The 24,678-nt window shown below is 30.5% G+C and overlaps 1 protein-coding gene across 19 annotated transcripts in view; it reads right to left on the reverse strand.

Moving 5' to 3' along the window:
* Positions 1 to 24,678, reverse strand: part of Msn (serine/threonine-protein kinase msn) — a 79,729-nt gene that overhangs the window by 20,577 nt on the left and 34,474 nt on the right. For 6 of the 19 annotated variants that reach the window (XM_076391582.1, XM_076391596.1, XM_076391583.1 and 3 more), the window contains 7 exons: positions 22,974 to 23,159; positions 20,228 to 20,331; positions 19,351 to 19,386; positions 17,366 to 17,436; positions 14,767 to 14,843; positions 13,114 to 13,896; positions 3,122 to 3,274 (listed from right to left, as the gene is read on the reverse strand). In XM_076391582.1, coding sequence (XP_076247697.1) covers positions 3,122 to 3,274; positions 13,114 to 13,896; positions 14,767 to 14,843; positions 17,366 to 17,436; positions 19,351 to 19,386; positions 20,228 to 20,331; positions 22,974 to 23,159 — 1,410 coding nt within the window. Of the gene's footprint in view, positions 1 to 3,121; positions 3,275 to 13,113; positions 13,897 to 14,766; positions 14,844 to 17,365; positions 17,458 to 19,350; positions 19,387 to 20,227; positions 20,332 to 22,973; positions 23,160 to 24,678 lie in introns of all 19 variants that reach the window. The other 13 variants (XM_076391593.1, XM_076391592.1, XM_076391599.1 and 10 more) reach the window with 11 other exon arrangements.

Raw genomic sequence — 24,678 nt, forward strand, 5'->3', positions numbered from 1 at the left:
GCACTGTATCGTCGCGAGAATAGAATCTTTAGATTAAAAATCTAAGTAGATAGAATCTCGATTAAATTCTCCTGAATCAAATAATACCGAATATTATGTGTATAAGGTAAATATCCTAATACGTGGATGCTTAAAGCTGCGTATCTATTTGTTACGCATCCGCGTATCGTATCACTGTTGCGTATTATTCAATGCTACGATACGGTGTAATGGTGCATAATTTTTTCCTTTAGCATACGTAAGGAAAATAGAGAATAAAATTATATACCGTTACCATACCGTATCATTAAATGATACGCAACAAATGGATACGGAGATTAAGATACCAAATATCCCAGTCAGCTGACAGTCTAAAAATGCATGCCCCAATATTTGAATTGCTTTCCAGTACAGCTAAATGTACTATTTCACGACACAAGTTTTTGTCTTTTTACAATATTTACGTTAGAATTTAAATTTAGAATTAAAATAAAAATGGTGTTAGTGTTCAAATGCTGGGACATAGTCAGCTACTGGGACATAGTCAGCTACTGGTACATTTATCTTAAATAGAATCACTTCTAACAAAGTTGACTTGAAATTGTGTAAATTATTCTTTGTATTTATTATAACTCTACTATAAATCATTTCAATCGTATCGTATTTGATGTAATTTTCATTTAAAAACCCACAAAGAATTGATAAAATAGCAATTTGATACTTGCAATTACTAAGGCTTAGTCCGATTTTTAGCTTTTATGTCCGCATTTTTCTTTAAAATGCAGACTTTCATTTACGTAGCTCATTAGGAATCAACAAGCTCATACAGCAATAGGTATGGGTATATATAAATATAAATAACTGTTATATTCTTTTTGCAATTAAATGTAACGCTACTGTAATATGTCTCTATCAATACGCTTCGCTGATCAAAATAAATAGAATTATATGTCACGACTTCCACATAGGGATTTCTACACTTCTCAATTGGTGAATATCTACTGGAGAAAGTTTTAAAAAAATTGTCCTTCACCTTGAAAGTCAAGGTCAAATTTTATGTCTTACCATAATCTACTTCTCATGAAAGTCAAAAATTTCAAAAAAATTATGGGTCGCAACGAAAGCTCTTAAAGTGATTATATTTACAAAATGTTTACATTGGTAATGAAAAATAATACAAATCGCGCACTTATTTCTGCAGCGACTACAGCTTTTTAGCGATTGACAAGACTAAAGGCGAATTTACACTTCTTTATTTTGGATCTGCATTGCAAATGATTCATTCACAGTCAATGTGAAAGATGAAGGCTGAAGTATTTACACCAGTTTAATACTTGAATTTTACTAGTTTTTAAATAAAATCCAATTGGCTAACTGCAGCTATTCATTTGTGTCTGGATACTTTCAGAAAAGTTTCAAATTGTGATTACCGCTTCCCTACGAACGAATAATGTAGATAGGGGAATAAAAGTAGAAATAGGGGAATGAGTCCTATTCCCTCTGTTACTAGTGACGTCAGAAAGTTCTGCTTGCCTGGCATCCCTGAATTGATCGAAAGTAGAAACTCGCTGTACTTCGTTCACTGTTGATTTTGGATGAAATGCAGCTGAAAACAAGCTTTACACCTCTCACTGTGGATGAATCATCCACGATGAAGATCTAAAGTGTAAAGTCTAAATTCACCTTTACATAGAGAGAACGATGTAATCATTGTCATCATTCACATTATACTTAAAATGTATCCAACGAGTTACTGCATCGCGCTAAGAATCTGAAATATGTACATTAATTGCTGTTTCTCCATCGCAAAAGTAAAAATGATCTCTTGAGCAGCAATATTTTCGTCATGACTACTCATTATACCCATATTGCTTCTTAGCTATACAACATCTAAAGAAATAATACTGTGTGAACGGCAGTGGTATAACAAATGCCGTTTTTATAGTATTGTCACGTTATTTAATTATTAATAGTAATACATTAAAAATACAGATATGCCAATAATGTATAGAAACATAAGCAAATTTGGGCGGAAAAGTATAAAGGGCAATAATCAAGTCCATAGGTATTTCACTAGCCTACGAGCGTGCAGCTATTTTTGTATACAACGAATCGAGTAATACCATTTTAGATTCAATCTCAGATGGAGTCACCTCGAAAGATAGCTTCAAATTTAGGGATTGAAATGTTCCCCAAATAACTATTAATATCTCTTATATAAAGGTTCTGACTGAAACAGTTATGAACCCAGTTATGAAGTGAAGAATCAAAATGATGTTATAATTGTTATGAGTAGAAAAAAGGTTCTAGCCAATATCGATTCTAGTTACGGTTCTGTAACCTGTTACTATATTAATTTTATATTCCTTCTGATGCAACTTCGTATCAGTTTTATATTGGTATTGAGCCTGTCATATCAATTTGAAAGTCTGAACAAAATAATCAATACATAATCGGATATTTTATTTTTTAAAACAGAAAATTACGTAACACAATCCCATTTTTTTGTAATAAATTCAGTAATGAAAGTTTACTGAAAATAGTGACACCACTTTAGACATTTTCCTCGCAAGTTTAAAAGCAACCAATAATATTCTAACTAAATGCAATATCAATAGAAAGTAATAATTCTAACATGTTTCTTACAACTACAAGAAGAAAAGAATGCATGACAAAACAAAAAATAAAGGAATCGATTAGAACGATTGTGAGATAGTTGTATCAATTATAAAAAAAAATCTAAACAAAACTTATACCTCAGGCTACAATAAATCGTATAAAAAAGTAGCAATACTCTGAAAAATGTTTTGAAAAATCTCACTTTGCCTATTAATTTTAGCATAAACACAACATTAACCAAACTTTAGATGGTATTAAGATAAAAGTATATAAGAAAGTATTAAAAATCATTAAGACGAAAATAGGATAAATATAGCTATTCAACAACGTCACATTTATGCTTACTTTGCATTATCTTTTGCTTGAGTAAGCACATTGATAATTTTCCAATATTCTAATCATCTCACCAGGATTACCAGAAATCCAAGTGATATTAAATATGTTAAATGTAATTAAACATGTGTAAATTTGTTGAAGTGTATAAATGAAAATATAGAAGTGAATAAATGAAAGTGTATCTAACCTCCTCACTTGTTGATTTGTCTTGCCGTTGACTCGGCGATGAAGTTAGAAGATCAGGTAGAACAGAACTCGGTCGTGAACCAGGAGACGAATCTGATCTTTGAAAGTCGCCACCGCTACCTCCACCTCTTGGGCGATCACCGCTTTCTCGATTCTGTAAAGCAACCGATCAATACTTAAAAAGATTGTTTGTATGTCGTGAATCATGCCAAACAGTTAAGAACATTTACCAGTGGATTAAGATCTAAATCTGTTTCTTGGGCTATCATTGTGATTGAAGATTATAATAATCATAATAATTGTTTGTACAATTATGTCATATTTCATATCGCTATAAATATGTGTATCTTGGATTATATTAAATGATTAATAAGAAATGGTCAAACATGAAATTATCAAATATCTCATTCGATAAAGTATCTCGTTTTACTATTTAAAATGTTGCATCACTGTACAATTTTTTCATCCCTTCTTTTATCGTTTCATGTTGAATTTTCTTCATCTTTTCAATTATTAAGCTCACTCATGTTTTAAACGAATAACTTTGCATCTCTATTGACACATTCAGATCTTAATTCCGCCAGGTATGCGCAACTTAAGGAAATAACTTGTAAACGGACAATGTAAAAAATCAAAAAAGACGTAAAGGATTATAAAACAAAAGGGAAGGGAACACTGTAAAATGAAAGACAACGAGAATAATAGAATACCATTGGAAAACCAAAGACACAAGCAAAGAACGAACAAACGCGAAAAGAAACTAAAGATTATGTGAAGAAGCAAGTAAAAGAATAGGTACTAGATAAAATGTAAATAATTTCACGGATATATGTAGCGATGGCCTAAAAATATGATGTACATTTGGTATTTCGCATATACACACGATAGGACAAAACAACTTACACGTAAATGTAATACAGTGCAAAACGCAAATGAAATGAATTCATGCAAAATGTGGATTAATTAAAATATCGTTCTATCAATCTTCTACGCAACACATATAATAATACGCAGTAATTATTTAAAAAAGAGGCCTTCTTCACCGATTTCAGTGACTTTGAGGTATGATATCAATGGTAATGCTTTGAATAATTTTCGCTTCTCATATAACTGCCGCTCGGCTTTAGTCTCCGAGATATACGAAACGGAATTTATAATACTGTATCTTGTATAATTTTAGGGTTTGGGTTCAGTTTTGGTCGGTTTAAAAACCAGGAGTCATTACACACAATATTAAACTTTATATTGTATAGTTATACGGCACCACACTCATATGGCCAACGAAACAAAAATTTCGTTATATAAGGTAAATGTCCCAATAGTCAACTATGTGCCAGTGCTTGATACCAACACCAATTTTATTTAATTTTAAACTTGAATTCCAACGTAGCTCATAAAAACCAAAAATAATATATTCAGCTACTGGGACACAATTCAAGTGCCGAGGCAGGTACCGCCAAGGACCTAGTTGCTAATCAGAACCCAATTTCTGATCAGTTTAGTATTTAGATATTATTTAGATTAAAATTATTTCAAAAAATTAGTAAATATTTGTTACCTCTTTTGACATTTATACGTGAAATTTAATAGCTGGTAGTGAGAGATAATTTAAGTGATCAGCTATTGCTATATATATTATACTTTACTTTAAAAACTAAATTATGATTTAATTATTATTATTTTCGCACTTTTTTCAATAACAAATTGAAGATGACACGTAGATTTATGTGTATGAATAAATACATTTTTTTAGATTTGTGAATTTTTTCATGAATACGTTAGAAAAACCACGCTTCTTCTTTTTAACTGATCAGGAACTGAGTTCTTGACGATATAAAAATACATAAAAAGTTTATCTACTCACTGGGACATTTGTCATCTCAAGCGTCCACGTATTGGGACACTTACCTTACCCAGCATAATGTTGTTTACGAGTTCCATAACATGAAATGAATCAGTGAATTAAAGAACAATATAAACCCGAAAACCACATTTTGATATATTTAATATCAATATGTTATTCCGTGTATTTTATGTATCTGGATCCCAAGGCCAGAGTGTATTAAGTCTACTTATCTTCTATGTGAGTTGATACAATTTAGCTCTAGGATCCAGACATAGTTTTGAGATTATCTGAAGGCTTGTACCTAATGTTCTTCAATTCATGGATTCCAATATTAGTTCTAATTTCCAACTAAACATGCTCCAAATTTTGAGTATATACACCACTATTCGGATCAATGAAATTTCTTTTATAGATTACAATTAGCTATCGATATTCAGCGTCAATGAAATAGTTCTAACATTTTCAACAAATAGACATAATGGTGCTAGCCAACATAACAAGTTAATATCATTCCAAATTGTAAAACTTCTTTTTTAAATGAATACAAACCTAAATCTAAACTATAGTATTACCAGATACCAGGACCAAATGTCTTCCACTCATAGATTGGAAGAGTGGGTACCGTATATTACTTGACTACGTCACAACTGAAAGATATTTTGTCCTAAAATCTGGCAATACTGATTTAAACTAAACCTAACCCAAATCTAACGGAGAAGTATCTCAAGACTTAAAAGAATACTTTACATAATATTGAAAATAATTTTACGAATATCTCTAAAACTAAAGTCGAGCGGCAGTTATAAGTATGGAACAAAATTACTCAGGATGTTGAACTTAATGGCATATTTCAACACATTTCTTCACATGTCATTGAAATTGGCAAGGAGAATTGCTTCGTAAATAATTACTTGTTAGTATACATTTGCCAAAGTAATGAGAAAGGCTAATAATGGGTAACATCAATTACTTTCTAACGTACACAAAAATAATAAAGCGTGCAACATGGTAAAACATAAAGTTTCTTACGTGAATACCGCATTGTGCATTCATTTCTAATATATAAACATTATTTTGTCTTATAAAGTTAATGTTGGTTACGTTCTTCGTTTGATGACTTCCAGTGTTGTATTTGTGACTAGCTCATTTAATTACAATCGACATACCCATAAAACAAACAGATATTTTATAGAGTGACATGGAAAATAGCTATTCAAACTTAAAGCGCAACAATAATTGAAAATTTACTCGAAAATTAAATATTAAGTAACTATACATAAATGCTCGTGCATTTATTTCAATCGGAGTAGGTCGGTCCAGGGACTCTTAAGGTATCCATTTAATGCGTAACCAAAAAGTGGACACCTACCGTTAAGTATCGGTGATAAACACATAACGTTACCATACATTTAAAGAATAAATTATTACCACTGATTTAGTAAATAAATAAAACAAACACAGCAAAAAAAACATATACATGTATATTACGTTATGCAATATAAATAATTCTATTTTAAAGTATTAATTTTTTATAAACGATGTAAAAACATTCAGCCACTGTTACGAATAATGGTGAAAGACAAGAACTAGTAGATACGCAACATGAGCAAAAACACATAAAATGAAGCATTTGACACACATGTAGCCTTGCACATGCTACAGCATAACATTACACATTATATTGTATGACGTGTTAGCGAACTGGTAATACAAGACTACGAAGTGGGTTGATCTTAGACAGAAAAAATTACTCACAAATGTACAATAATATCTTTGGACATAAATCTTCATCTTTGATTGAAGTTCAATTCACATTATCCGTTAAGCATGCGTGCATATAATGAATAGTCGCTACAATTCCAAGCGAAATACTTAATTGTTTGTGCAAAAAGTAGACCACAATTGAATGAGGTTTCATTTTCGAAAACACAGCTTTGAACTAACGAAGTGTACGCGTATTTTATACAATTTTAAAATCAGTTTTCATCGACACTTTCGGAAAACTCATATTACCACTTCAAATAATGTGAACATACAACGTGTACATAATTTATTACCAAATACTCCATTAAATATATACATAAGCATTGCCATCTAATGAATTCCAGCGTCGAAAAATATTATTTTACATTTTTCACTCATTTTTTCATATAATCACCCCTTCTCTAATTGTATTATCAGTGTGCTAACACTTCTATATTACGTATACATCACACATATTATACATATACGTCATAAGCGTCATGCAAAATGATAGTTTAACGATCTAAAAACATATATTATTATATTTAATAATATAAATATATGCATAATGTATGTATCCATTTAAAAAATATATATAAAGTATATTCAATTAAAAAATAAACAGTAAGATATATAAAATACATGTATACATATATATGTATATATACATATAAATGTATATATTTTTCTTCGTTTCTCTCAGTTTAGTATTTTTCGATGCTATCCTGGTTCTACTGTCGCACTTCTTTTTCTTTCAATATTTTATCTCTCTGTGAGTATTGTTGCTTGCAGATGTCTTTTTCTCTTGGAATGTTCTTCATTCATAGCCGTGCAATTTTCAAGCAGACGATATTAAAATCTGTTAACACAGGACACACGCATTCATTCCATATCAACAATTAATTATTTCTTCCTCTGTTTCCTGTTCTTTTTTTTCTCGCAAGGCGAAAGAAAATTATTCGAAACAAAAAGCATGTTTCAGGAAGTAGTGTACATTATTAATACGAAGTTTAGTATTCCACTCTAACACTCTTTTGATACCAGAAAACTTTTATATAAACATGCAACAAAACAAAGTGTAAAAGTTCTCTCTTTAATTACATTTTACGTAAACATAAAACACTTGAGAGAAATAAAGCAATGAGTACACTATCGTTATGTTGTCAAATATCAACAAAAAAGCATGTCGACTTTCTCATGTTGAACTCAATTACAAGAAATATAGGTATATAAAACCATTAACAGAAATTTAATTTTACAAAACAATTTAATATATTTTGTTTATGTTAACCCCTTAACACTCACGCCCGTGACAGTTACAAGCACTTCTTGTAACGTTACGAGAAAACCATGCATTAAAGGGTTAATTTTTAGAATAGATAATAACAAAAGCCAGATGAATTTTAAGGATCTTCTTCGTTTCTTTTACATTTTCCAAATTTTTGAAGCCTTAAGGATATTACTTAAAAATTGTAAAATTCAACCGTATATGTATTGTAACTAGTAATAAGTGTGATTAACATTTATAAACTTGATAGCCTTTGTTCTGTGTATCGTATTTTTCAAATTACTCGTTGAACAACAACTCAGAACTTCCTGAAATTTATTTATGGAATTTAGTTTAAAATTTCCATAAATAAACTAAACACATTTTTAAGAAGTGAACTACAACTATTGTAACGAATTGTAACGTATTGAAAACTTCATTGTTAATTGTAAAAGAGAAAGAAAACGATTATTTTCGTTCTTGTGATTGCATCTTTCAAATGTGTTACTTTGTCATACTTCTAGTTTACAAATGAGAAATGTATCAAACGCACTGTACGTGTCCCATGAGACACGAATAGTGCCTACGAAGGTCATTCAATAAGTAAAAACACAAACTGTTTTAATATGGTTTATCAAACGAATGTTATAATTTATCCATTTTCCGATATAATCTCTTGTTACACTAATACACACTTGCCCAATTATTCTACTAGCTTTTTTATAACTTATTCCAGTAACCAAGAATTGTTTATCATGTTGTCTGATACAGTTTTGACTCTTTCATGACTCCGAACAGAAAGAAATTTGACGAAGCGAGATCTATACAAGATGTTCCATAAAAGTTTTTATATTGAAATATAAACTCAAATTTAAATATAAACGATTTCACGGAACATTTTACACTATCGAAATCTCCCACGCTAATTTTTTAATGATTTCAGTGGACTCCTCTTATCCGCCAGATTCAGTTATTGGAACAGCCTCGCCCCCCATCATGTCGAATAAATAGAGTTCTACTGTATTGGTTGTGCAGTAAGAAACAACAATCCTTTTCTCTGTAAACTTCATCGTTTTCTCTGTATCATAGACTACACATTCTTTTCAAATAGTACATTACGATATATTACAATTTTGAGTCATTTTTTGTTACCGTAATTCGTCTGTTATCAAGAATAAGTTTATGTATGCATATCAGTAACATCCCTTTGAATACTACAGAATTAATACACCCCCACTTGCAAAAATTTGCACGATTCATGCAACTTTTAGCATATTGTTTCAGTACTAGTAAATTTCTCGCGATTTAACACTTTTGAAAACAAACAATTTTATAAAAGAACGCTGTCCTCCTAAAGTATAGTTTTCAAGAGGACTTATATAATTGTTAACTGAATGATAGAATTTGAAGCGTTCTTGTGGAAAGTAGCGTAAGTGCCAAAATTGAAAAATTTTGGTTTTTGTTAAAAAAATGTTCTACGTGTCAAGTAGACATAGATTTCAATCGCATATTGAAATAATAAACAATTATTTTAAAAATTTACAAGAATGCGCACTTATGGTTCTAAAAGCATTGTATTTCTTATTTGCATTTCGAGTTACTTGAACTAGAATTTGTATCTCTTTACTTATTGCATGACATTCGTCTTTGTCTTCTAAGTACACTCCGCTATTGGAATTCATTTTACTGTGAAACTGTTCCTTTGTTCAAGGTAATGATGTACATAGATTTTTTATTTTAAATGTATAAAACAAACATCTATCTAATATGTTAATACAGCTACTCTGAAACTTTGAATAGTGCGTAACTGATATTTAAGTTTTGGGAAAAACATAAAGATTACTTCATTTTAAGATATAGAAACGAGAAAGACCCTTTAAATCCTCTGAAAAATATAATAATCATTAAACTGCACATTTGTTTATATACATAATAAGAAAACATACAAATGTAAATATTAACTAAATTTAACAAAAGTACATTTATCCATAAATAAATGTTTATTACTTCTTTCTCCAATTATCAAAATATTCTCTATATTCAAACATTTTACGGACAAATAAAAGTTTGATACATTTATATAACTAACGTTTAGCTCAAAACACCTATATACAAGACGTATATTGAAATACTTGAACCTGTACTGAGTCTGACAATGAGAAGGACATCTTTCAAGGATAAGCTTTTTCAAATTTTAGTCACTTTCGTCCAAATCTTGTAATGCTCTATTGGAACCATCAACAGTAGCAGTTTTCCCCACACATGACGATATTACGTAGAAACAAGACGAATATATCCTTAATTACTTCCATGCGGTTAGTTCTTCTTTTATGTTCGGAATTTGCAGTGATAATAGAATATCCTTGAAGAATTATGGCCTGGCTTTCTTTGCATGATAAGTAAGATGTATCACTCGGAAAGAAAGGGAGGATTAGTTTCAAAAGAAACACAATTGTAAGAACGGTAACAGTAGTGATGTTAGTGGTGAACTTCATGGTAATAGTGTTAGTGATGGTATTGGTGTTATAATGATAAATTCCCTATTCAAACCGCAGATAGTCAATCTTAGCTTTTTTACAAAGTGTTCCACAACGAGTGTCAGAAATTTAAGTAGTTCTACATGTCAAAATAAAGACTTATAAGGATGATGAAATTGTATTTAAAACTCCGTTTAAATACTCCTGACAATAATTAAGAATTCATCATTTGGAAACGGAATCTTAAATGCAATTTTGTCATTCTTGATTTTCATCTCATTTTCGCTCATAGGACTAGTACTTAAAATTTCTAAGACATCTTGTTGAATACTCTGTATCTAAACTTCCTAAAATTGGAAGCAATGCTACCTACGCTCTTCTAACTATACATTCTATGAAGAACATTAGAATGTAAGACGTTCGTCACTTGATAGGAATATGATATAGATTATACATAGACAGATACCAAATCAATTAATTAAAATAATACAAATTTCAGAAACATGTATTGATCTATTACTTAATTTTTTTAAGCTTTTGAAGTTATACCATTGTTTACTCTTTCAATTATAATCGTAGTTAATATTTCTCATTACAAAGAATCATTGCTATCACAAATATGTTTTCAATTTTATCAAATTATATGTAGGATATATGCGGTATACAGTTTTTTTATTTTAATATCAGAAGCACGATAATTTCTAAACTAAGGTTTACTTAATATTTTCGTATGTTCACCTATACATACTATAATAAAAAATTAAAGGATTTATTAGTACTAAGAAAGTGACAATCTTTATGCTTACGCATAAATGCAATCTAGAATGCCCAATAATCTTGTTTACTTTCAACTATAAATTTTAAATTCAATTGCTTTCTAGTATATTAATTCTCCTGTAAATTAGTACATATTTATTTACTTTCTCAGAAGTTAAATTAAAATAAACTATTTCAATTCAATCTAAATAAAACTCAGAGATATGAAATTATATTTGTTGTGTTACAACAATAATAGTAATAATGATGATGGTGGTGATAGCAGTAATAGAAGTTCTGATAGCAGTAGAAAGTAGCAATAATAGTAGTAGCAATAGTAATATAATAGATAAAACTAATAGTAATATTAACACATAAAGTAGAAGTAGAAGTAAAAGTGATGGTTATAATGATATTAACAATAATAGTAACATCAGTAATAGCAGTTGCAGCAGTAGAAGCAAGAAGTACTAGTTGCAACGGTATTATAATAGTAAACATTACTTCAAAACAGTTTTAACCATTCATAGCTGCATATTAAAGTTTAATTACAAAATCGTTAGGCATTTTTCCTGTAAGATAATTTCACTAATTATATCTATGTATTAAATATTTCACTATACTGTTTTATAATTTAAACAGGTGTATTTCTTAATGATTCTACAAGTTACAGGGTACATTACATATTTAATAACCATATCATAAATTTCCTTATTAAGCAAGAGTCCAAAGGGTATCTAGATACCTTTCTTGTTTATTAGATATCGAATATCAATACGCATTTTGCTACATATGTATGTTCATATTAAAGTTGATTGTTTTCAAAAATCTTAAAAAAAAACTATAAATGTACAACTAAATTAAATAAGAAAAATCCAAATGCCATTAGGTACTGAAAATTTGATATTGAATATAACACTTCATGAAGGAAGTAGTAAAGAGAAAGTAACAAATCTATTGTTGAAATTTAGTAAAAATTACAAGGATCGTAAAGATGTAAGAAGAACTATAACAAATCATGTATAATATGTATGATTAAATGCATATATTATAATAGTTTCAAAACGATATTTGTTTACCCTAAATCTAAACAAGTAGTATGAGAAATTGTGTTAACTGGATAAAAGTTTATTACTCCTTTAATTATGATAATAAAAACATATTACTGTGATAACATATTGTTTACTTCACTATACGAAAGTATAATAATATTGAAATGTTTCTCTATAATATTGTATGCATCTTTGTCTGGAAGAATGCTCTAGTAAGACAGTAGAAAAGACAATAATAATACTGATAGCACTAATACTTATTTATTGATCCTACTTATGTCTGTAAATGTGAAAAAAACAATGAAGACAGGGTAGATAACTGGGAAATGCGCCTAAAATTCGAGCGTAGCTGACTAGCTTTCTATACTGATTTTCGTATGCTGTTAGATATGTCGGAAAATGGAAATAAGGTTTCAATGAAAAAGATGTCTGTCAATATTCTCCTCTCAATACTTTATAACTGGCTCAGCTGTAATAAATTTCACTAGTTACTACTAATGCTTCGTTTCTTAAGTGTCCAATTCTATATATTCAATCACTGAATGAAGTTTTCCAGAACAGTGAGAACAAACATTTAATGCATATACTTCCGAATATTTAATAAAATTGTTTTATGCTATAATTCAAAAAACTTGAAAATATATAATTCATGATCCAAACTATATAATTTGATATCTTTCTAGAGAACAGATTCGAATATGACAATATACCAACAGACACCTCGAGGACATGGATATTCATGAGATGGAATTTAAAATTGATGAAGGGTACAGACTGAAGGTATAGAAAACAGGTGATGCGGTAGGTATTTCTCAGGCAAGCACACAGGCAGGGCTTGTAGGGGGGACTGACCTGAGTGACAATGGGGCTGTACTCGCTAGCCGTTGTACTGGCCGTAGATTTTATAGTTCCTGCTTCGTCAACCGCGGCTGAAACCGCATCTGATGGTCTACAACTGCGTCTCCTCGTAGTGTCGTCTTTATCACGCCCAAAGTCGAACTTTCTGGCCTCGTGCCTACTACCGAAAACAATCTCGCTCTCGGTCTTTTCTCTTCTAGGCCTCTGAAGACCATCACGGTCAAAAGAAAAGTCTGTGAGGACTGGTTCACCAGTACTGATGGCATTGCTCTTTTTACCAGCGATACCGGCAACACTGATCTCGCTTCCGCGACGATTACCGCTTGCGAATATACTCGACCTTGAAGAGTCCGACTTCTGCAGATATGCCGAGTGTCTCGCGGAAGGGAAAAAGTCTGAGTTTTCACGGCGAAAAGCGCGTGCAAATGCGCTCGATGTATTGCCGAGTTTCGAATCGCTTTCTTGCCGTCTGTGCACTGGCTTTAATTGTTGCTGCTTTTTATGGTGCTGTTGTTGCTGATTTTCGTGCTTCCTACGAGATATTTGTTCCTGCCTCTTCAGTGTTCTCTCAGCAGACGATGAAGACAAGTCTTCGCTACCAGATTTATTTCTATCAGGCGTGTCCGACAGATGCTCTTGTTTCGTTTTATCCAACCTTTCGTTAAAACCTTGGAAGAAGCGGGTGAAATCCCACTCTTTCAAGAGAAGCTGCTCGTATGCCTCGGAATGCCGGTTGTTCATAGCCGTAGTGCGATCATCTGACATCTGACTAAGTTTCTAGGGAGCGCGCACGAGGATAATCATATGATGACAAAAAAAAAACCATACAAAAACAAGAAAAAAGGCGTGCTGCGATACACATAAGGTGAAGTAGCTGTGATGAAAGTGCAATACAATGATAAAATTGATATAATTATGTTTGCAACGGAGGTGATCTCATAATTAATCAGTTCAATCGCGGAACTATTGAACAAGTTTGATGCCTATCATACAGTCATAGTTACTCCATTTTTGCAAAGTTTTACTGAATTGCTTTGAGACCATCTTAATCGGATGTTTCATTGCACATAAATTAGCCATACTACTTTTCCTCAGTAAAATTTTACTTTTTCTGCATTATCGTAACATTTCATTCAAGTTTCACCACCGTAGCAACAGAATGTACGACGACGTACATTCTTCTTGTTAGACAACTATGGACAAATGTATCATATAACAACAAATGTACATAAGACGCACCATAGTGTCTCGAAATTGCATAAAATTCAGTTACAATACAAACTTGTAATGAATTAATGAAATACAGATAAACAAATATTATTGACTTATTTCTGGATATTAATAAGCATACAAATTAATACATAAAAAGAACGAATATATCATGCAATCGCTTGTATTTTTTTCCTTCTTTTGTTTGTACTTAACTTGAATCTTGATTTTATGAAATTTTATCAAATAACATCAATTGCGTTATTCAAACATAATTGGATATCGTGAAAGAGAAACTTACATCCAGTCAGTATATAGATACGTATATCGATTCATTCCATTATTAATACAAGTCGATGAATTTTACATAACACACGAAAACAATATGACTAAAAACTGAACATTAACTTGCATTACATGCACAAATAAAATACTTACACGTTTCATGACTAGTGTACGATCTCCTGATTCTTCCTCGTCAGGGGTTGGTGGAAGTGGCCGATTTGGTGCGCCGCCTGAAAATAATATTTTGACTTTTTACACCTTCCAAGTAAATAAAAAAAAAAGTTAAGAACCAGGTTTGCGACTTTCACATTTTCTTAAACAAAATGATTTAGGCTTAACAAACAACAATTTATATATTAAAATAATTGTAAAGATCAGAGATTTTGTATAACACGTAAACATACTAACAAGTATAATCAACAAATAGCTGATTATGATTAAAAAAAGAAAGTCATCAAACGTAAAATTGTGAATTTCGTCGCCAACTTAGTAATACAATATAATAATAATATATTGTGTATTTGCTGCAACAATGACATAACTCAAAAATTACAATTTTTTTACAAATGAGGCAGTAACTTCGCTTCGTGTAAAAAGCGTTATAACAATAATTCAAAACCAGTTATTGTTTGAGTTATGTTATTATTGCAGCAATGCTTAAGTACAAATTTAATGTAAATGTCCCAATACTTAAAAAATAATATACATATCCCAGAACTTGAATTGTATTCCTGTAACTGCATATACAGTTTTATGATAATATTTTTTGTTTTTTATTAGTAGTACTATTTTTTTTATCAGAATTTAAGTTTAAACTTATTAGCGTTAGTATCCATGTATCGAGACATGGTCAGTTGCTGGGACATTTACCTTATTTATTATTTTTAGGAAAATGACTTCTTTACTTAGATAGGCAGCACATTATATTGCATTGAAATCATAATTAAAATGAAAATGATTGACACTCAGCGATATACAGAGTGAAAAGAAAAAAAGTTCATAAGTTTTATGGTGAATAAATACTCGTCATGCGGAACACAAAAAATCTTAATCAAATGGGTAAAAGAAATCGAAAAAGTAATAGTTACAAAGTTATAAACAATTTTTTATTTCCGCTTAAGTGAATAACTTGCTCGCTTCAACAGCGTCTGTATTGCATGGAAATAATGAATTATTTTATCATTTCTATATTTTCTGGATACAAAATATTTTAAACAAGATAATCCTGTGGTATTTTGGAATAAGATCTTCTATAATTTCTATACGATACGACAGGCCTTGGCGCTGGCAAATCACTCAAACGGAAACAAGAAGTTGTTTATAACTTTGAAACTACTAATTCTTCGAGCCATATTTATTAAAACTTATTTGTTTGGTGAATACTATCTACCCTAAAAGTTATAAACCTTTTTTTCTTTTCATCCTGTATTAAGCTGGATACTGTATCATGCTGTATTTTATCCCTGCACACGTATCTCATATGTGAACTGCTATTTCCTGCTATTTATTGCCATCTAAGGGGGTTCTTTTAAATGGTTGTTCTATGTTTGTACGATTCATTATTCATTTTCCACGTGTGAATTATAAAAAGATGATTTACTTTTTACAAACATAAGAGTTCTTTTGTTCTTTCGATAACAACGCCTACAGTTAGAACAGCAAAATTATATAAATATTACAGATTTTCAAAACGCTATAGAGAATGTTAATTGGGGTGTTTCAAACAGCGTTTTACGAATGACTGAAAATAATCCGAATGGTGTTATGTTTAAAATCATTTTTATCGGAAGAATACAAGAATTTTATTACTGATACTTATACCAAAGTTAGATTGTAGTAATCCCATCACAAATAGAAGTCAATTTAATGAATAAAATAATCATTACAAAAATCATTATTTTTGTAACGATTTTTCGATATTTTAGTAGTCAATAAGGGTTACATTTTAGATCTTTGTTGATCCAAGGGTTAGCAAGCACATACAATAACAGGAATATCACTGGAACAAATAACTATTATAATTTTAGAAAGTTGAATAATATTTACATTTGAAACTATGATTTATCTCGTACTATTACGACAAAAGCTATATTTAGAAAAGAAAAAAATGGGATAACTTTAAAGAATAACGTCATCCCGCAGAAGTAACTCTGCACTGAAAAAAAATTTTGTACATCTTCATCGTGTCCTATTTTAGCTTAATGATTACCGTTTTTTTTAATTATAAATCACTACCTCGTAATCTAGTTAGTTTTACTAGATATATCTGGCATAATATTGTCGTTTGTCCATATAAATTGCACAGGTTTTACAAACACAGCTACTACATAATTTGATCAAGATTACATTTCTTAATGCATTGACTGTCATGTATCATCTATATGTGACAATTTTTATATAATTGCAAGTAATATTAACATATGTAGACAATGATGAATGATATTAACAAAAAATTATAGCAACAGTTAACCAAAAGAAGGACAACATTATAGAATACCTACATACAAAAACTAATTAAAAATAATCTTTTTTCAAATTGTAATCACTGTCTAAATAGTAAAACTTTTAATGAATTCAGCGTAGCGATCAACGTGTTAAAAATTTTTTATTGTTCTTAGAATAACTAAAAATCGTAAAATTACTTAAATAAGGCTTACAAGAAGTCCATGTTAATTAAACTAAGAAAAGAAGTCATGCTTCCGTATTTTGTAAAGCAGATGCAAAAGAAGAAAACTCGTTTGTGATGTCCTACCTTTGAGCTTACCTTCGTGGTGCGAATTCTGGGCATTGTGCGTCGACGTCGTCGAAGCTTCTGTAGAAGGTCTGAAAGGAGAAAATTCGGGTCTGCAGCAACGAATGTACAAATGTGGAGAGACGTGATGGCACATGAGGTGGACAGAATGCGTTGCGTACGTTGTGTGACGATGCGACGAAGACGACGATGCGAAGCAATGGGTTGAAATATAATGAAAGATGAAACGGAATGGTATTAGTACAACTATTTTCAAAGCGATATGTACAAAATAACTAAATAATCATAAGTATTAAATCACTTAAAACTTTCTTCGTTAAATTTATGAAATAGCACAAACTTAGCAACGTTAAGGTGGGTCTACACTATATGTTATATAACAAAGTTATATAACTTTTTAGAAAACAGAAAAGAGACATACGTATAACATTTCTCTTTCCTTTTCTCTGAAAAGTTATATAAATTTGTTTATATAAATTAAGTTATATAACACGTAGCGTAGACCCACCTTTATTGTTTTCAAACAATGTACATACTTATACGGAAAAAATACTACATTTATAATGTTTTATTTAATTTTAAATATTTCTGAAAGGATAAGAGTTCAAAACAAATGCAGGTGGTAAATTGATAATGAAAAAATTACTGAATGAACTAACTACAAATGAAGGCGTAACTCGAACTGTGATAGGAGTATATGGATTATTATTGCTACAGGCATAATGTCATAGGAATCTATAATTCATGTTTAATTTATTTTTTTTGGAATGTAGAACTTGATACTTTCAACTATCAAAGTCTAGCACTGTCCTTTCTACAGGGCTTCCACAACTCATAGGGTAAGTACTGTTCAAAGTTCAGGAGATGGTTCCTGAGGTTTCAAGAATAATCAGGCATTTTTGTAAAGTAAATTCGAATTTGGATCAATAGATCCCTTCACCTCACACCTACCCCTCACCCTTTAAGCACAAACAACTATAAATTAATGTAAACGTACTCAACTGAAATTCAAAGTCAGTTTTCTGGAAAATGAGATGCAATACAAGATGAAACAATTATATCTTATATTTTTTGTTCATTACTACATGTAGAATCACTACTGTTCCGATTCTACCAGCAGTTCTAACAACAAGACATTCTGCAACAGTACCCCATTAGTTCAACACAGTTCGAGATCAATGACGTAAAATAACATTTTGAAACTATTTTTGATCACAAAAATTGTTCTTGATCAATACCATGTATTACAAGTGATTCTAACCGAATTTCTTTTCGATTGTTACATTTTCAGAAATATTTAAAGCAGGTAAAACATTATAAATATACGTTTATACTAGATAATTGTTGGTTCCGCCTTTCTTCCGAAACCTCAGAACTCTAAACTTTAGAGCTTCCGCTGCTTTTCCAAACTTGCTATATTTTTTCGAACAACAGTACATGTATTTCTCAATCCTTTAAACGTAGTAAATAGATTTTAGCTTTGTGACAAATTTTAGCAATTTATTATAGCAAAATATACATAAGAAATAAAAGGGTTTATATCTGGATATATTCAATTTTAAATGCCAATTGTACAAGATATTTTAAAAGGATATAAATAACTTCTTTCGACTAGTTAATATTTTCTTCTTGCTTAAAGGAGTAATACGTTACCAATTCTACTTATGATTATTATGTTATTGTTATTAGTAATACTATAATACTAGTAGTATTAAAACACAAATATTTTTCAAAATGCAGTGTTCCCCGAATCACTTGATAATTCCAGGTATCTTCTAACCAGGGAAGTAGAGGAATATCGTACACTTGTTGGTTCCAATTCACAACGTTTTATGAATTTCGGAGGTTCAGCAATAGGGAATCATAAAAACTAGGACATGAATATGATGCAATGTGATCTATGAATCTATAAAGATAACTTTATTAAATATAGTCTAATTTAAAAAGATAAAGATGCGATAAAAAATAAAGAACTTGGCATTTACCTTTTGTTTCTAGGCGTATAGCGTCCGGTAGCAAAACTTGTCACATTTTAAGTAAGCAAAACAGTAGTATTAGGATTATTTTATAAAAGAGGCTGGGAGTCTTACGATTAGTTGAATATTCAAAACATACACATAATAGATATTAACATAGATTTTAATTATATGATGTAAATGACATTTAGGACACTCACATATGCCTTCTTTGTATAAATACCCAATAGATATTTGTATAATAAACAAAATAACTTTACGATAACTTTTTTTTACTGTACTAAAATTGTAACATAAATACTTCTTCTGCAAATAGTTTTTCTTTAATCTTTAATGTGGTCATTCTTAAAGTGATGCCAAAGATTATTTAACATTTCTAAACGTATTGTGAATGAAAATTTATAATTCAAGTTGAAAAACATTGTTAAGGGTGATTGTAACCCTTATCAGTGTAACCGAGGGAACAATTACTAGGTGATTTAAGGAACACTGTCTACAGGATATTTTGTAATTCATAGTACATAGGAAAAAATGGTAATTCTGCGTAAAAGAGTAAATCGAAGTTATACGAATTAAATTATGAACGAAATTATATAAATATTTTATTTATATAAATGTAAATATTTTATTATATATATAATATTTATATTTATATTTATTATTATATAAATATAAATATATTTATTATTATATAAATATAAATATTTTATATAAATATTTTATTTCCTATTTTATTTTGCAATTTTATTTTATATTTTAAACTTAATTCTTATTCTACATTCACTTTATCTATTTTATACCTTTGATTACAAAATATACTGCATATTGATTTGATACTAACTGCTTTCTAATTTTTCAATACTAGTAAACTTTGGTTTCTACTCACAAAGGTTTCGGTGGATCACTCGCAAGTAGTGTGCCATCATTCCTTGTATTATTTCCTCCTGCATCTTCGAGGTCATCATCACTGTCACTCTCAACAGATAAAGCCTGGAAAAGAAACAAATACGTTCGATTCAATACTAATATAATTAATTACATTAAAAATAATATTCTAATTTAATCTTAAGATACTATATCTATCTATCTGCACATTTAAAAATGTACTGTCTCATTTATGCAAAATATATTTTAATATGTACACATATCATAATATATTGATCCTGAAAAACATAAAAAATGATAAAAATAAACGTTTAACTGTATCTCACAAAAAAAAAATAAATAAATAGCAAGATACATAGTGATCCATTTTAATGTATGAATAGCGAACATCTTCGAAACTGTCAATTTTATTGAACAATGTTCAAGCTAAAAGTAGATTGGTTCAGATGGAGCAGAATTTGGTATAATTCATCCCTGTCCAAATTGCACTCCAATTTACTAAAAAGCACTTTGATCAGTTTCGCTAAATAAAGAAAGATGTAAAACTCCGAGATGAAGAAGCAGTGTAGAAGAAAGAAGTATCACTCACTTCATAGGAAAAATTAATAATCCAGTAACGTACAGTGTTAATGGGAGTTCCCCTTTACCTAAATTTTACATAAAAAAGGCGTTCACATACAATATACAATATTACTTTAATCTTTGATGAAGTTGAGGAGGATGATCTTTTGTTTTACTAAATGTAGATTTGTCAATGTAGGACTTATATTTTAATAAACTATGCCGCAGACTCAATAATAAATAATATATTTTTCCAAATCATTTTTTAAAGGTATGTTCAAAAAATCCAGATTTTTTAATATTTTTTTATATTTTTTCCCCCTAGATGAAAAGCTAAAAATTGGCAACGTTGCGACTTAGAACACTGTGTTCTAAATTTCTCGACCCAGCAAAAAGCTTAAACGCAATTTCAGCGCATTTTATATCCATTTTATTTTCACGTCTAAAATCACTTTTTAAGATTGCATCCATGTATAGCCAAATACCTGTACTACATAATGCAATCAAAATGTTTTCATACTTTAAAAACTACGCAAGACGTCAACTGCTTTTTAACACATTTATAGCAGCTTTACTCACCAAAGAGTAAAAAAGAATCTACAAAATCGAGCTTCCACCTAAGCATGTTAAGATTTTAATAAATATTTACATATTAATAATTATATTAATATTTACATAAATAAACATTTGTAATTGTAATAGACAAGTCTGACTATCTGTAGATTATAGTTTCAGATCTAACACTCGTACAGAGCAACAAATCTCGTCTCTAGGAACAGTTTTGATTTTTGAAGCTCGATAATGATTAAATCGTGGACGACACAACAGAATGTGTTCTGTTAAATTTCTGCTTTATTAGTGTGCTTTCCAATGTATCCGTAAAATCAGAGGATCATGTGAAGAATGACTAATAACATAAGATACGAGCATTTAAGGTATCTCGAACCAAAGTCTAACTACAGCTTTCTTTCAAAATGCCAACTTTGCATACAACCTTGTAGCTATATTTTATTATAATACGTCAAGATGGAGACAAATCAAATACAATATCATAGAACATTTCGTGTTACATTTGAGTTTCCCTAAAATTTAATTTTGCAAAATAATAGAGAGTTCACATAATTTGTGAAAGCATACAAAATAGTTAAAGTACACGTTATAATATTATTTTTTGAGAGCAAACAAGATCTGTACCTAAGTTCCATTTCTTTAGTCGTATTTATGAAAACGTGATTTTACATAAACACCCGCAGTCTATTATACTATAGTTACAATGTAGAGACATATATTGTCTACATTCTATGTAAACTATATGTATATTTCATACTTGTATTCAGGGTAAAAACTTTAAATTGCAAGTACAACTCCAAATTACATTCAACCATTAGAAACAGAAATTTTCACTAAATATGATGACCATTAAATATACAATATACGTAACACAAGTAGCATCGAAAAATGACATACAACATGTGCCTCTGGATTGAAATTTAGCTTATAAGCTTACACTTCAAGAAGTTTCTAGTTATGCTATTGTGGTGATTAAGAAGTATTTGTCATACACAGTATGAGTGTGATATACCAGTGTCATACACAAGTACTGTATTTCTGAGGTAAACTCTAAATAATACCTTCACAATTCTATGTGAGTTTCGTGTGAATTAGAATAACTTAAACAACGATTTCTGACCAGATATGGAATCATTTTAAATAATATTTTAGTAGTCTAGTTCCAAGTGACCTATTATTTTATTCTGTGATTATTTCATTTTTGACATATAACTGCCTTATTTTCAAATTAACTATTATGCTAACTAAAATAACTAACAATAAGTAATCAGATATTCTATACTATGACTAGTAACACCCCGCAAGAACTAAAATTATTTTGAGATTATTTCTTTTTCAGATTTTGAAACAGAAAAATAATGAAGATTCAATCAGATAAACTTTGCTCGAGTTTGTTTTTGAAGATGCTTTCGTCGCATTCTTGCTGAATTTCTGTGAACTCGATTTTTTGTCACTTGACATTTTGAATAATTCTGCAAAACTTGTATCGAATATAAAATATTGAAATGTTTACAATAAAATGACTCATGCAGTGTAGACACTACCCTACAAAGACTAAAAGTAGAAAGTGTGGAACTTTATCTGAGCCATGTTTCGTATGATATTATAACGCTTACTTGATCAAGAATACTGGAAGACTGCGGCATCTGTTTGTTGTTTTGATCGTTGCTGCTTGCAGGCTGAACAGAATTCGATGTTGACGATGCAGCAGGGCCCTTATGTTGCCTGTTCGGCCTTGGCGGGGCCTCTGGGCCCTGTGACACACCAAGCTCGTTGAGTTGAGCTGCCAGCATGTCCAAGTCCTACCACCCACACGCACACACGCACAACCCCGTTAGTCACTGTTCCGAGATACCTCCAAAACTTTATTTACGACCGCCACCAAACAGCCAAACAAGGCAAAGCGATACAAAATATAACCTACCGAGGAAAACCTATTCGACACAATAAATATTCAATTTACATATTTGATATATTTGTAATGAATATTTGGCAGTATAAGAGCGTTATGCCAGATAGAAATAATGCAACGTGTACAAAACCACCTTTGCTCTTTGTATTAATAGAAAATGGGCCCTATTAGTTACACGAAGCTACTTTAAGAACAGATTTATAATCTGCTTATTGAAATCAAGAGGCTTTTTTATTTCCTTAATTACACTTTCTCTCTCGTCTGCTTTTTGTGAAACTGCAATATGCCTCGCTCAATTGCTCCGGCTAGAGGTTCGACTCGGTGCAATTACACGAATCTCGACTACAGGATGGTCTAAAATAACTGGGAATAACTACAAAGCATATAATTTCACGAAATACTAACGGATTTTAATGAAGCTATTTTTAATAATTAATATTATTGATAGAATACAATGTTTTACAAATCATGTTCAAGATGATCACCTTTACAATTAACACAATTATCAAGATGCTTTCTAAAGTTTTCGACTACTTTTCCAGTCATTTAATTCCAAGCTTTCTCTAAAGACTTTTTAAGTTGTTTCACAGTAACATACTCTAAAGAAGAAGTGCCTTTTTGCAGAATCAACAACACAGAGTAGCCCTTGGATACTTCAACAATACTGAGCACCTGCACAATAAGGCAAAATCTTCAATGCAGATCTATAAAAAGTTGTTTTTGGAGTTTCTGGACAAAGATGCTCAACTTTTAAACTCTCCTGATATTAATGCCATGGACTATTCTGTGTAGTCGATCCTGGAGTAAAAAATCTCTTCTTCAAGGCACGCTACTATGGAGCAACTTAAAATGCCTTGAAGAAAGCTTGGAGTGAAATAACCGTAGAACAGTGTGTGATCATAGTTAAAAAGCATCTTGATGCTTTGTATTAACTGTAAAGGTAGTCATTTCGAACATATTTTATAAAACATTGTATTCTATCGGTAATATTAATTAATAAAAATAGTTTCATTAAAATTCATTAAATAAATTTTAATTTATGATCTCTGAAATTATTACCAGTTATCCTAAATTACCCTGTATTTGACTCTATAACATTCTTCGAACAGAATATCGAAACAGACAACTGTTCGAACTGTTTCAGTTAAATTGATAAACCGAAGATCTTATTTGTACATTTTTTTCGTCTGTTACTAGTCATACGCTTTGGTTAGATTCACACCTATCGTTCTGTAACGGTTCAGTGTCCGTTCCATATCAGTAGGAAAGTATATACCATGGTTTAAAATTATATCTCCGTTTTCAGAGCTGTTAAAAAAAAATACCATATAATGAAGATGAATGGATCAAAGAGTATAACAATTTGTCATTTTGTTTCGGATGTCGATGCCAAAAAAACAATATGGCAA

Source organism: Calliopsis andreniformis, unplaced genomic scaffold (assembly GCF_051401765.1).
Source record: "Calliopsis andreniformis isolate RMS-2024a unplaced genomic scaffold, iyCalAndr_principal scaffold0022, whole genome shotgun sequence".
NCBI lineage: Eukaryota > Metazoa > Arthropoda > Insecta > Hymenoptera > Andrenidae > Calliopsis > Calliopsis andreniformis.